The following is a 12,416-nucleotide window of genomic DNA, read 5'->3' as shown; positions in this document are numbered from 1 at the left end:
TCTGTTGAGTAAGAGTCAAGACTGATCGATCAGTATCAGCTACCATTATATAATTATATCATGTGTCTAATTAATTAATGACCTAATAATACTTAATTGGCTAATTGTCATGCATCATGTTAGACTACTTAAGTACAGTCCACATATATATATATATATATATATATATATATATATAATTAGTCAACCGCATGCGTGGTCGTAAATTAAAACTGCTTTAGTCACGCAAGTCGGCAAGAAATTAATGGGAAAACTAAGAAAAATCATGTCTACGAAGTTGATCTGCACATGTACATATAACAATTGGATCTATATATTAAGATGCAATATTCCCTAATTGACATCTTATTAAGAGATCATCACGACGTTCAGCATGCATTAAGTTTAAAACTCAATGTATCATCACCTAAGAGTAGCTATATATGCAAGAGCAAAAGCAGGATCAACAATCTGTGTGCAGACAATGAAAGATACATGCATGGACAAAATTTTGGAATCTGAGTATCCCTCAAGCTTGCAAGACTTTTCTATGGAGAGCCTGTCTAGATGCCCTTCCCACAAAATTTAATCTTTTCAGGAGGAGAGTGGTAGATAGTTCAATCTGTCCTATCTGTGGCTAGGAACTTGAGACAGTCGAGCGTGCATTATGGGAGTGTATTTCAGCCAGAGATGTGTGGGGGCAATGCTCAATCAGAATTCAAAAACTCAAGTCTGAAATGAAAGGTTTCGAGGATATTATGGAGGAATTGTTTGATATGCTAGAAACAAAGGAAGTGGAAGAATTCTCACTTCTTTCCCAAAAGATATGGACTAGAAGAAATGATTTCGTGTTCAAAGGTGCTTTTACTCATCCAAACATGCTAATGCACCACTCTCTGCTTCTGTTGCAAGAGTTCCAACAGGTTACTAGCAATAATGTCAACCCATCAACAGTTCAACATAAAGCAAATCTTAACTGACAGGCACCTCAGGGTGTTTATAAGCTTAATTGGGATGCATCAGTGGATAAACTTCATTGTAAGGTTGGAGTTGGTGCAATCATTCGAGATTGGGAAGGTTCTGTTATTGCCACTTTAAGGATAAATAGAGATCTATATCCTGATCCACTTTTAGCAGAGGAACTTGCAGCACTTCGAGCTGTCATTTTCTATAAAGATCTAGGACTAAAGAAGGTCATAGTTGAGGGTGATGCTCTTCAAGTTGTTAAAAGGATCCAGAAGCTAGAAGTAGATGACACTTGTTTTGGTATGTTCATATCAGAAATCATTGAGACTCTGGCTTCTTTTGATCAATGGTCAGTGAACCACATAGGGAGGGACTGTAACAAGGCTGCTCATGCCTTAAGTAAAGATGTTTTAGGTGTCATTGACGTTATGATTGATCTAGAGAAATTTCCTCAATGTATTCATTCATTTGTTAAAGCTATCAATAAAGTTTGATTTCTCTATAAAAAAAAAAAAAAAAAAAAAAAGTTTAAAACTCATGATCATTTAGAAAGTAATGTATATATAAGCAAGTTTATGCTGAATTATTATATATCCACTTCATGATGATATGAATGTGTTAAAGACGCAATTATTGATCTAAAAGTTTTAGGACTGTTAGATACTAATTTGGTTAAACCTTTAACTCTTAAGATCATAACATTTCACCACGCTTCTGAATTCGACGTCCACAGCGGCCCACTCTATCGACACTGACCCGTTGGTAACCCTTTCTCTTTTGGCGGCTTCATTCATCTATCAGTATTCAATGACTTAACATTATACCCATACAAAGTATCAAGATTTTAATCCAGCCTATAGATCATCTCCTCCGTGACTTGAACTCATGATATATTCTCTGTTCAGATACCAATTGTTAAAGACCCAACCAGTGATCCAAAAGTTCTAGAACTGTTGGACACTAATTTAATTAAATATTAAACTCTTAGGATTATAACAGAATGTAATATTCTAATGATATATCTACGGGTGAAAATACCAAAAATTAGTCAAGATTCGCAAAAAGAATTAGAAAAATATATATAATGCTACGTACGTACATGTGAGGCAGCCAGCACGCTTTGGGCTTTTCTGCAGATCGAGGTACACAACAACTACATATATATATATATATATATATATATATATGAAGTTTCCAAGGGTACCTGTATACATGATGAAGCAGGCTTATATAATTGGGATTTGTCTGCGCATGAAGAAGACATGTTTTCGCCAGCTTAGTGTTGGTTTATATCTTGTATAACTCGACCAAAATGCCGGCCGGCCAGTTCTCATTCATGCATCTGATCTGTACGTACGTCTAGCGAGCTATAGCTAGGAGCCCACCAACCAATACGAAACTACAGTGCCTGCCTGTTTGGACATCGAGATGATCAATTGCCCTTTAGTTTGATGATTATCTTATTTATCAAGTTTGAAAGTGTGACATATATTTGCCATATCCTCAGCTCGCCGCATATATGACATGCATCCATCCTATATATTTTGTAATTATATATAGATCAGAGTACGTACTAGCTAGAGATATTTATTCCTGTGGCAGTAGTATTAATTACACATACATTTTTTAATTTGCAAAATGTATTTGAGATAGAAAAGTGTATAACAAGTGTGGAGTACTAAAGAAAGATAAATAAGCTGGGACGTGGGGTTCACTGATGGCACTACTCCACTCTCTCGCTCTCAGTAGTACTCCTCGATCAGTCTGTACGTCTAATTCTTTGCTATTAATCGGGCAGTCAATATGAAGCCAGCTAGCTAGCTGGGACTCAGAATTAGGGCTGTGGAGAAAAGTCGTCAATCCGCACCCTCCGTACCAACCGACCCGACCCGATTGATAAAAGCTGGTTGAACTAACTTGCGGGTCAAACCCGCTAACTGTTGGTTTCGATCCAATTAAAACTCCCCAAATCTCAAACCGTCTGCCATCTCTCCCCAAATCTCAAACCCTAGCTGCCATCCCTCCCAATTTCTCTCTGTCATCACCGTCAACTCCGTTCGTCATCATTGTCGACTCCATTTGTCTTCCCCATCGACTCCAACAAGCAACAAGTACAACCTCAAACAGAGAGAAAATAAGAAAAATAGAGGAGTAACTCGTCCACCAACCACCAAGCAACTATAAATTCATCACAAGCCCTCGTCCACCAAGCAACCAAAGATTTATCAACAAAGCTCACCTTCAAATATTTTGGTAGCCCGAAGAAAAACATCACGCGACCCAACTCATCCCCATCAAGGAAAATGTCGTCGATACAAAAATGGAAAAAGTGGAAGAATTGATCGGCAGCGAGTTTGGAAGGAGAGGAAGCGAAGCGATTCTGGAGAATGGAGAGGAAGATGCGAAGCCATAAATTCAATCGACCATTCTTGTTGGGTTGTAAACTGGCAGACGGGTTTTTGTAGTGTAGAAGAAAAATTTTCTTATTTCTCGTGTCTGTAATCTTCAAGAAATGAAGGATGAGATGCGATGGACAATTTCGACTTTTAAGTTCTAAATTGGCAGACGGGTTGACCCGACTAAAGTCGGGTCGGTTCTTTGCTTGATGTGCTGGACACGGGTCGGGTCGGGCCCAAAACCAGTACGGGTTGAACGGTGTGCAAGCCTACTTAGAATATCATCCATTTTATATTTACTTGTGTTGAATGAAGGAGAAAATATCGTTCTAAAATAATGTATACAAGTATTTAAAAGGAAAAACAGACGCAACATTAATTGTGTTTATGATCTATAATATTGGTTGAAGATCTTTAATACTTCCCTTCAAGTTGGCCATTAAGATCCGCAATATCCAATTTACAAACAAAATGATGAAATAACTCACGACCAAGTGCTTTAGTGAAAATGTTTGTGAGTTGGTTGGTAGCCAGACCATGGGTTGGGGATCCACTACAAGAAAACTGCTTATTTGCGACCAATTATTTACAGCGAAATGATTATTTTCAGCTAAAATGAGTCTATTTTCATGACAAATAGTCATTTTCGTTACAAAAAAAGTCACAAATACCCATTTTTCTTATAGTGGGAAATGAGGCAATCATGAATTAACTTCTCACGAACTAAATAACAATCAATTGTAATTCATGGAAAACAAGCTTATTGCGAGTTATATGAGGGGCATCTTGATTATCACAATGGAGAAATATGGGCTGAGGATCGATGAGGATCAACCAAGTCATGAAATAAGAGTTTTAACCAAACTAACTCACAAATGGAATTGGTCATAGCATGGTATTCAGCCTCAGCAAAAGAACAAGAGATAACGGATTGTCTCTTGGTACACCAAGATATAGGACTCTCACCAAGTTTGATGAAGAACCTCGTAGTCGAGCGGTGAGTGGTAGGACAACTAGCCTAATCAAAATCTGAATAGGCAGATATCTCAAAATTGCAGGGCAGAAGGAAAAAAATTCCATTTCCTAGAAAGGCATTCAGGTATCGAAGAACACAAAGGGCAGGTTGATAATGAGGTTGCCGTGGTTGTTGCATGAATTGACTAAGAATATTAGCAGAAAAGACAATATCAGACCGAGTGACTGTGAGGTATATGAGACAACCAACAAGGTGACGGTAGGTACTAGGATCTAAGAGAAGTTTACCATCATTTGGAGTCAATTTCAAATTATGCTCCATCGGAAAAGGAGTAGGACAACATCCCAAAGTGTCAGTATCAGAGAGGATGTCCAAAGTGTATTTCCTTTGACTCGAGAAAAATACTAGATGGCAAGCGAGCAACTTCTAAGCCAAGAAAATATTTAAGTGCACCAAGGTTTTTGATCTTGAAACGGTCAGCTAAGAAAACTTTGACATCTTTAAGAGTAGAGAGATCATTATCTGTCAACAAAATGTTATCAACATAAATACAAATAGCAGTAAAAGATTGGCCATCATCAGTGGGTTTTTGGAGAGTGTCATCAACAAAAAAGAATTTGTTCTTGGCCTCAAGAGCCATCTTCATGGCTCTACACCATGTGGAATGGTTATATTCATTAAGAATAGAGGAGACTAAATGGCACTAGGGTGGTCGGCTGAATGAAGAAAATATGGAAAAGAAACATCACTAATGGATGGTGACGTAAAAGACTGGAGGGCAGAGGATTCAGAGGCAGCAACCATGAGAGAAACTTAATTTAGTATAGGATAAGGGATATCGTGGTCATCATTTGAGGTTGTAAGTTATCACTAAGCTCCAAATCGAAGTTGGATGAGTTGGTATATTGGCATGTGAAAGGCCAACTTACCATTACCAAGCAAATTAAATTAATATCATGCATCTGCTCCCACAGCCTATTGGCATCCCAACTGATCTCCATGTCTCTCACATTCCCATGCAAAGCTTGTTTCTACTAGAACGACAGATAAGTCATGTACAGCCTATTTCTTCAAAGAATCTCAATAATCTTCTCTATTTAAATCCAACTCCTCGAATCTAAAATAAATAATAATATTAAACTAATTATGATGAATTTAAAGAATCAATACTTGTATTAAAATAAGTTTGTGGTCTTCTACTATGGAGTAATCATCTATCTAATAGTTAGCAAAAGGAGTTGTAAGCTGCCATTAAAATATTCGAAATCATTTTTTTTTTTTCTGATTTGTTCTCTTTTTATAGAGGAAACACATATTTTAACAAGAAGACATTACTTTTTCCAGCCCAATAAAAAGAAAAGAGGTAATATTATAGGCATTTGATTTGGAAAGTTGGAGAATGGAGAAGTAGCTGTACAGGGTCCCAATAAAAGGCTGGCGCCAGACGGATGGGGGGGGTCCAAATGGCACTCTTTATGCGGACTCCAAATAATTCATCAAATTCCATTCTATATAACGCAAAACTCTTCTTCACAAAAACTATATATATATATATATATATATGTTTTAATATTAATTGGTAACTATAACCTCCAATCATCAAATATATTATTATTGTAGAGTATTCTATCTTTTAAAATATTTTTTATAATTAAAAAAAGGATACAATATTCATCTCATATAATATTTAATATTATTTGTTGAGTTTTGATACACATAAGTTGGTGTATTAACATATAACTTATAATATGATCCATCATAACTTTAAAAAAATAAAAACACTGATATTATTTTAAAATAGCTGATGGGGAAAGATTCCATAGCATTGTATTGGATGTGTAAAAAATAAGACTTATAAATAAATCTTTTTTTATTTTTATGTGTTATTATATTTATTTATTTATATTGTATTTTGATAGTATGATAAAAATGTTAATTTTTTTTTAATATGACATCAAATGTTGAAAAATATTTTAAAATTACATCAAACCATTGAACAACTATCTATAATTTTTACTTATTTATCGAACATCTTGGAAAAATATTAAAAAGATTGTAATAACATTTTTATAAATTTAATAAAAAAAACACGAAATTTTTATTATTTAAGCAAGCATCGAGAAAGCACTGTCGTTTGCTTTCCATATTGCGACAGAAACCAACGGAGGTACCGTTTCGATTCTGATCAAAAGCTGCGCAGATAGAGCAGAAGAAGAAGGATAATGAGAGAGATAATAAGCATACACATTGGGCAGGCTGGGATTCAGGTGGGGAATTCATGCTGGGAGCTCTATTGCCTCGAGCATGGCATTCAGCCCGATGGCATGATGCCCAGGTAATTTTTCTTATTATTCCACGCAGAAACAATATGTAGTGGATTGATCTATTGCAATGAAACCCATGTGGTACTTTTGTCATTTTTAATGAATCTGAAAGTAGAAATCCTTCTGTTGGTATCATTATATTTGGATATGGTTTGAAGATCCGTGCATGGTTTGGGCTGAATGTTGGTCGATTTTTAAAAAAATACAATTGACAGCTACCTAAATTGGTTTGGTAAGTTAGGATTTTTATGGTTTTAGGTCGGATTTGGTTGAATTCAAAGATGGGTATTGCCCAAAATTTTGATCTGATGCATTAATGGCTGTTAATGTGCGCCAGATTTTTTTTTTATCAGTTCGCCTCCTCTTTCTCCTCTGGTTGATGGGCAATTAGGGTTTCTCCATTTCTTTCGGTTCTGTAAGATCTCTTTTCCAATGCCATGTCTCTGGCTCTCTGCTTCTCGAATCTGTTTCCTGAAACAATTTTTTAACTTAGCTTCTTTTGAAGTCCTTTCCTCTTTTTTGCTTTTTTGGAAACGCTTCATCATCTGGTCAGTGCGGATTAGATCAAATTCCCTCATGACTCGTTCCCTTGAAGCGATATTGATTGTGTTGCTACGTTTTTTGATAATCTCTCCCTCAGTTCTTTGCTTCTTTGGGAGAACAATGGAGCAACTAGATTTTTTTTAATGTAAAATGAATTACTTATCAAAAAAAAGATTTGGTTGAGTTTACAGATGTAATTTTAGTGCGTTAAATCTCACTTATAAAAAAGAAGTAATTAACTATTTTAGGTCTGTGCATTTCCCGAGATAAAATTGTATTGGGGTGGTTATGAACCTCTGTCTTTGCAGTGATACTTCGGTGGGAGTTGCACACGATGCTTTCAATACCTTCTTTAGTGAGACTGGTGCGGGCAAGCATGTGCCTAGGGCTATATTTGTTGACTTGGAACCAACTGTTATCGATGAAGTTAGGACTGGGGCTTACCGACAACTCTTTCATCCCGAGCAGCTAATTTCTGGCAAGGAAGATGCCGCAAATAATTTCGCAAGAGGGCACTATACAGGTGAGTGATTGCAAATTCCACAAGTGTATACATGTTATATCTTGTTGGTTTAACCTGATTCGTGTTTGTATTGCAGTTGGGAAGGAAATTGTAGATCTCTGCCTGGATCGAGTAAGGAAATTAGCTGATAACTGTACTGGCTTACAGGGGTTTTTGGTGTTTAATGCTGTTGGTGGTGGTACTGGTTCTGGTCTTGGGTCCCTGTTGTTAGAACGCCTGTCTGTGGACTATGGAAAGAAGTCAAAGCTTGGATTCACCATCTATCCGTCTCCCCAGGTGAAGATAATCACCAATCTTGTAGTCTTTTTCTCTTTGGTCTAAGTTTATATTATATTATCACGTTGTTGTCTGATGTGATAATTCTAAAAATGGGTGGCTGTTAACATTTTTAGATGGTTCAATTACATATGTTTGGAAGAGTTAAAAGATAGTGTGGTTGCGCTTGAACTCTAGTTATATGATGGCAGCTCTTTTGTTATACTTAATGATCCCCATTCTGCTTTAATTTAAATAGAATAATTGTTTCAATATGTAGATAGAGCCAATATGAGGGGTTCTGCTCTAGTGACTTCCATGTTATTGCAGGTTTCAACGGCTGTTGTGGAGCCTTACAACAGTGTCCTCTCTACTCATTCTCTTCTTGAACACACCGATGTGGCTGTGCTCTTGGACAATGAAGCTATCTATGACATTTGCCGAAGATCCCTTGATATTGAGAGGCCAACTTATACCAATTTGAACCGATTGATATCTCAAATCATATCATCCTTGACAACTTCTTTAAGATTTGATGGAGCTATCAATGTGGACATTACTGAGTTCCAGACAAACCTTGTACCGTATCCTCGGATCCATTTCATGCTTTCTTCATATTCTCCTGTCATCTCAGCCGAAAAAGCATATCATGAGCAGCTTTCAGTTCCTGAAATCACAAATGCAGTGTTTGAGCCCTCAAGTATGATGGCCAAGTGTGATCCAAGGCATGGGAAATACATGGCCTGCTGCTTAATGTACCGTGGAGATGTTGTCCCAAAGGATGTTAATGCTGCAGTTGCCACCATCAAATCCAAAAGAACTGTTCAGTTCGTTGACTGGTAAGGGAAAAAAACAGAGTTGGATTCAACTCACCAAGACTAAAGAATACCTAATTAATGTTGGACGAAATAAAGCATACTTATGAACTTCATCTTGGGAATGATGCTTTTGTGAAGCATTTGTTTTACGAAAAAAAAAAAAAAAAATTAGGTTACCCTTGGTATAATTTTCCTTGACTTGAACTTGTTTGACCTAATTACTTGCTATATATTCATATAATGCCTAACCCATATTATTCTGGTTGGTCAGCAACAAGTCACAGGATAATTAAACCTTTTTTTTGTTCGGTAATCAAGACAGGATAATTAAACTATTTCTTGCTTTGCTTTTCTGCCTCCTTTTCAAAAGATCAAACATGCCTTAAGTTGAATTATATTTTGAATCTTGTTTAGTAATGTAGGCTTGTGTGTGTTGTTTGCATGTGGATGAATGTCTAAAGTAAAAATTGTTAAGAGATTTGAGATGGTAACTGTGGATTAAGGGTTTGGTGACTTAATTGTGTTTCTTTGACACCCGCTCTCTCCCAGATGGACAAATTGCCATGTACTCTCTTAAGCACTGCGCCCTTTAACACTACTTTGCCATAGTCCTGAAAAATCATTGTGTTGGATTTGACAGGTGCCCAACTGGCTTCAAATGTGGCATCAACTATCAGCCTCCAACAGTTGTACCTGGGGGTGATCTTGCCAAGGTGCAGCGAGCTGTTTGCATGATCAGCAACAACACGGCAGTGGCAGAGGTGTTCTCACGTATTGACCACAAATTTGATCTCATGTATGCAAAGAGAGCATTTGTGCACTGGTATGTCGGTGAAGGCATGGAGGAAGGGGAGTTCTCCGAAGCCCGAGAAGATCTGGCTGCTCTTGAGAAAGATTATGAAGAAGTTGGTGCCGAAGGTGTAGAGGATGAAGAGGAAGGTGAAGATTACTAAGGCTGTTTTGCGAAAGTAAGCTTCTGCTTCACGGGGTTTGCCTTTGCCTGATACTCCAACTACCTGTTCTTCTATTTCGTGTGTTAATGTTGTTCTTATGCAGTTACTGATAAAAAAAAATGTTGTCAATTGTCAAAACTATGTCTATATTCTGAATTTGTGTTTCTTTTGTAATAATGAAGTGATATTACTTGATAATGACTTGCAGTATCTCTCAGTAATCTTTGCGACTATCCAGATAATTTACAGCTCTTTATGAACATACTATCTGACGAAAAAAACAGGAAGATAATTTGACTATTGGATGCATTTTTATTTCACCTTTCTCTATTGAGAAAGATGCGTGTTCATGAAGGATGATAGCTCCTGTCATCTGGTCCATTAGTCTAGCAGCTATAATCAAATTGTCTTCAAAGACGTCTGTTAGCGTTTTCGATTGTCTTTTTTTGATAGGAAGACAGGACGAGTAAGAGGAATGAAATGATGCTTGATTAGTCCTGGTGTTCAAAGGTACTTGTTTGAACCCAAAAAAAAAGGGGTATAAAAAAGGACATTTTGAACTCCACCCTCAAACTACAAAAACTTAATAAAAAAACTTAATAGGTTACAAATCTACGTATCAATGTTGGTTATTTGGAATACACAGTATAGAGGGTTATAAGTACATTTCCCCCCATAATTTTCTAGCTTCATCTCCGGAGAGATTACATATTTTCCCTAAAAATTTTCCCCCTTCTTCCAACTATAAAGGATGGAATGGAAGTCGGAACTCTATCAACTTTGATCTGAAGCGCTATTCATGGTTCTCAAAAGATGGGAATTCTAATACGACTGTCTTGAACCTTTGGCTGTTCATTGTCCTGAAAACTAGCGAGTCCTCAATGAACCAAAGAATGTTTTCTTATTCTGTTATGGACAGTGATAGAAACCAATAGAATTACTTTGGCGTTATGAAAGATCTTACAGAGCTTGACTAGTTATATAAAAGACTTCCAAGCACTTTGGAAACCCTGCTTGTGTAATACACAGATGATGTGCATTTGACACCAAATAGTCTTGATCTCCATGCATTATGATTTCATTGTCCTCTCTGCATCGCCAAAGATGGTAGAATTTCTCCAACTTACCAGATATTTTTTGTTGTAATCAAAGACAGCTGTCAATCTCTCTCTCAACTTGGACAGAACATGTGACACAAATTAGAAAGATCCCAGAGAGGATCACCAGCATCATATGCATTCCCCATGTACTCATTCACTCCATTCATCGCATACAACGATGATGAAATCTGTCTCTCTAACTTCATTTGCTCAAATTCTGTTAGCTCTAGCTCTGTTGTAACTGCAGGCAACAAACTGCCATGCTTGGGATACTCCAGCCTCTCTTGAATTAATGGAAGCTGATCACAGCCAGTTTGGAATGGCCACGGGTGATCAGAATGAAAGGTATCTGATTCAAGTCCCGTGATGCAGCTGCTTAGGTTTGGTCTATATGCATCCCCAACCATCAGGGGGTCCTGCTCTTTGCCACTAAATGGAGCATTACAAGTAGATCTGCAGTTAGAGCTATCATGAGTTCAAAAATCAGTGAGACAACTATTAGAACTAATTCTTGAACTCGGTTTAAATGTGGTGGCTGCTGAAGGGTGGTGTTTCATAGTCTTTTTCTGATGGAGGAGGTTTTTAATTTTCAAAGAGAGAGGTGAATCGGGGGAGACATGAGTGGCAAAGTTGGTTCAGGTGTTTGCACCGCGAAGTAGGAAAGCAGCTTCATCGTAAGCTCGAGCAGCTTCTTCAGCAGTCTCAAAGGTGCCGAGCCACATTCTTATCTTGTGCGTGGTGTCTTTGATCTCTGCCACCCATTTACCAGAAGGCCTTTGTCTCACCCCAACAAACTTGTTTCTGCAATAGTTGGTAGTCCTCTGTTTATAATTGCTTTGCTTGTTGGCTGAAACTCCTTTATGCTGCTGTTTTTGAAGCAGATGATGTTTCATGGCTAATTTTTGAAAGGAGCTTAAGTTAGAGAAGGAGGAAGGGGGGCTGATTTATAGGAGGGAAGGCAGGAGGTTTTGGGAGTTGTAATGTTAGTGGGGAGCTCGTCGTATGTTTCTTGTCAGCATGTCATCTTTCCTTTTACTCCTTCCAAAATTTGACTGATTTCTCAACATTAGGAGAAGACTAGCAATTATATATATAAATCTCTCTCGCTCTCTCTCTCTCTCTCTCTCTCTCTCTCTATATATATATATATATATATATACATACACGTCTCTTTGTTCTCTCTTAAGAGAGAGAAACAAATAGGCACATAACATAGGGTAAGTAGTAAAAACAGATTAAAAAAAGAAAAAGCTCTCAGTCGGGTCAACTATAAACAAGCCGAGGTTCGTGGAAGTCACGAAAGAGGGACACTTGGAGATTTAAGAGTAAAGCCAAAAAAGTGTGATTCACACGTATTTGTACCCGACTCTCCATTGGAATGAATCCCATGCTATTGCTTCTTTCGACAAAACAGCTCGTCAGTTTTTAGTCACCGGCAATGGCTACGGGGACACGAAACTTACGATAATTCATCAACTTATGTCTGTCGATTATTTCTTTGTCAAGGTTGTTACGAACAGGCTATGACTCAACCCTTTTTGTTTGAGTGCCGCCTATGGTTCCCTAAAATAATGTCCACACGA

The 12,416-nt window shown here is 37.4% G+C and overlaps 2 protein-coding genes and 1 pseudogene across 2 annotated transcripts; 2 read left to right on the top strand and 1 right to left on the bottom strand.

The window, feature by feature from the left end:
- Positions 1-716: 716 nt before the first annotated feature.
- LOC121238256 lies at positions 717-1,439 on the top strand. The gene is made up of 2 exons (XM_041135084.1): positions 717-902; positions 963-1,439. Exons 1-2 carry the CDS (start codon positions 717-719, stop codon positions 1,437-1,439), a joined length of 663 nt encoding a protein of 220 aa, XP_040991018.1.
- A 4,960-nt stretch (positions 1,440-6,399) lies between these two features.
- LOC121238334 (tubulin alpha-5 chain) lies at positions 6,400-9,931 on the top strand. The gene is made up of 5 exons (XM_041135170.1): positions 6,400-6,652; positions 7,493-7,707; positions 7,784-7,983; positions 8,293-8,801; positions 9,421-9,931. The coding sequence occupies exons 1-5, from the start codon at positions 6,540-6,542 to the stop codon at positions 9,731-9,733; spliced, it is 1,350 nt and encodes a 449-aa protein (XP_040991104.1). The 5' UTR covers positions 6,400-6,539; the 3' UTR covers positions 9,734-9,931.
- A 600-nt stretch (positions 9,932-10,531) lies between these two features.
- On the bottom strand, positions 10,532-11,953 carry LOC121239790 (annotated as a pseudogene).
- Between the last annotated feature and the right edge of the window lie 463 nt (positions 11,954-12,416).

The sequence above is a fragment of the Juglans microcarpa x Juglans regia genome, chromosome 7D, assembly GCF_004785595.1.
Source record: "Juglans microcarpa x Juglans regia isolate MS1-56 chromosome 7D, Jm3101_v1.0, whole genome shotgun sequence".
NCBI classification, from domain to species: domain Eukaryota; kingdom Viridiplantae; phylum Streptophyta; class Magnoliopsida; order Fagales; family Juglandaceae; genus Juglans; species Juglans microcarpa x Juglans regia.
The sequence above is the reverse complement of the archived record's forward strand: the minus strand, read 5'-3'. Positions and strand labels throughout refer to the sequence as shown.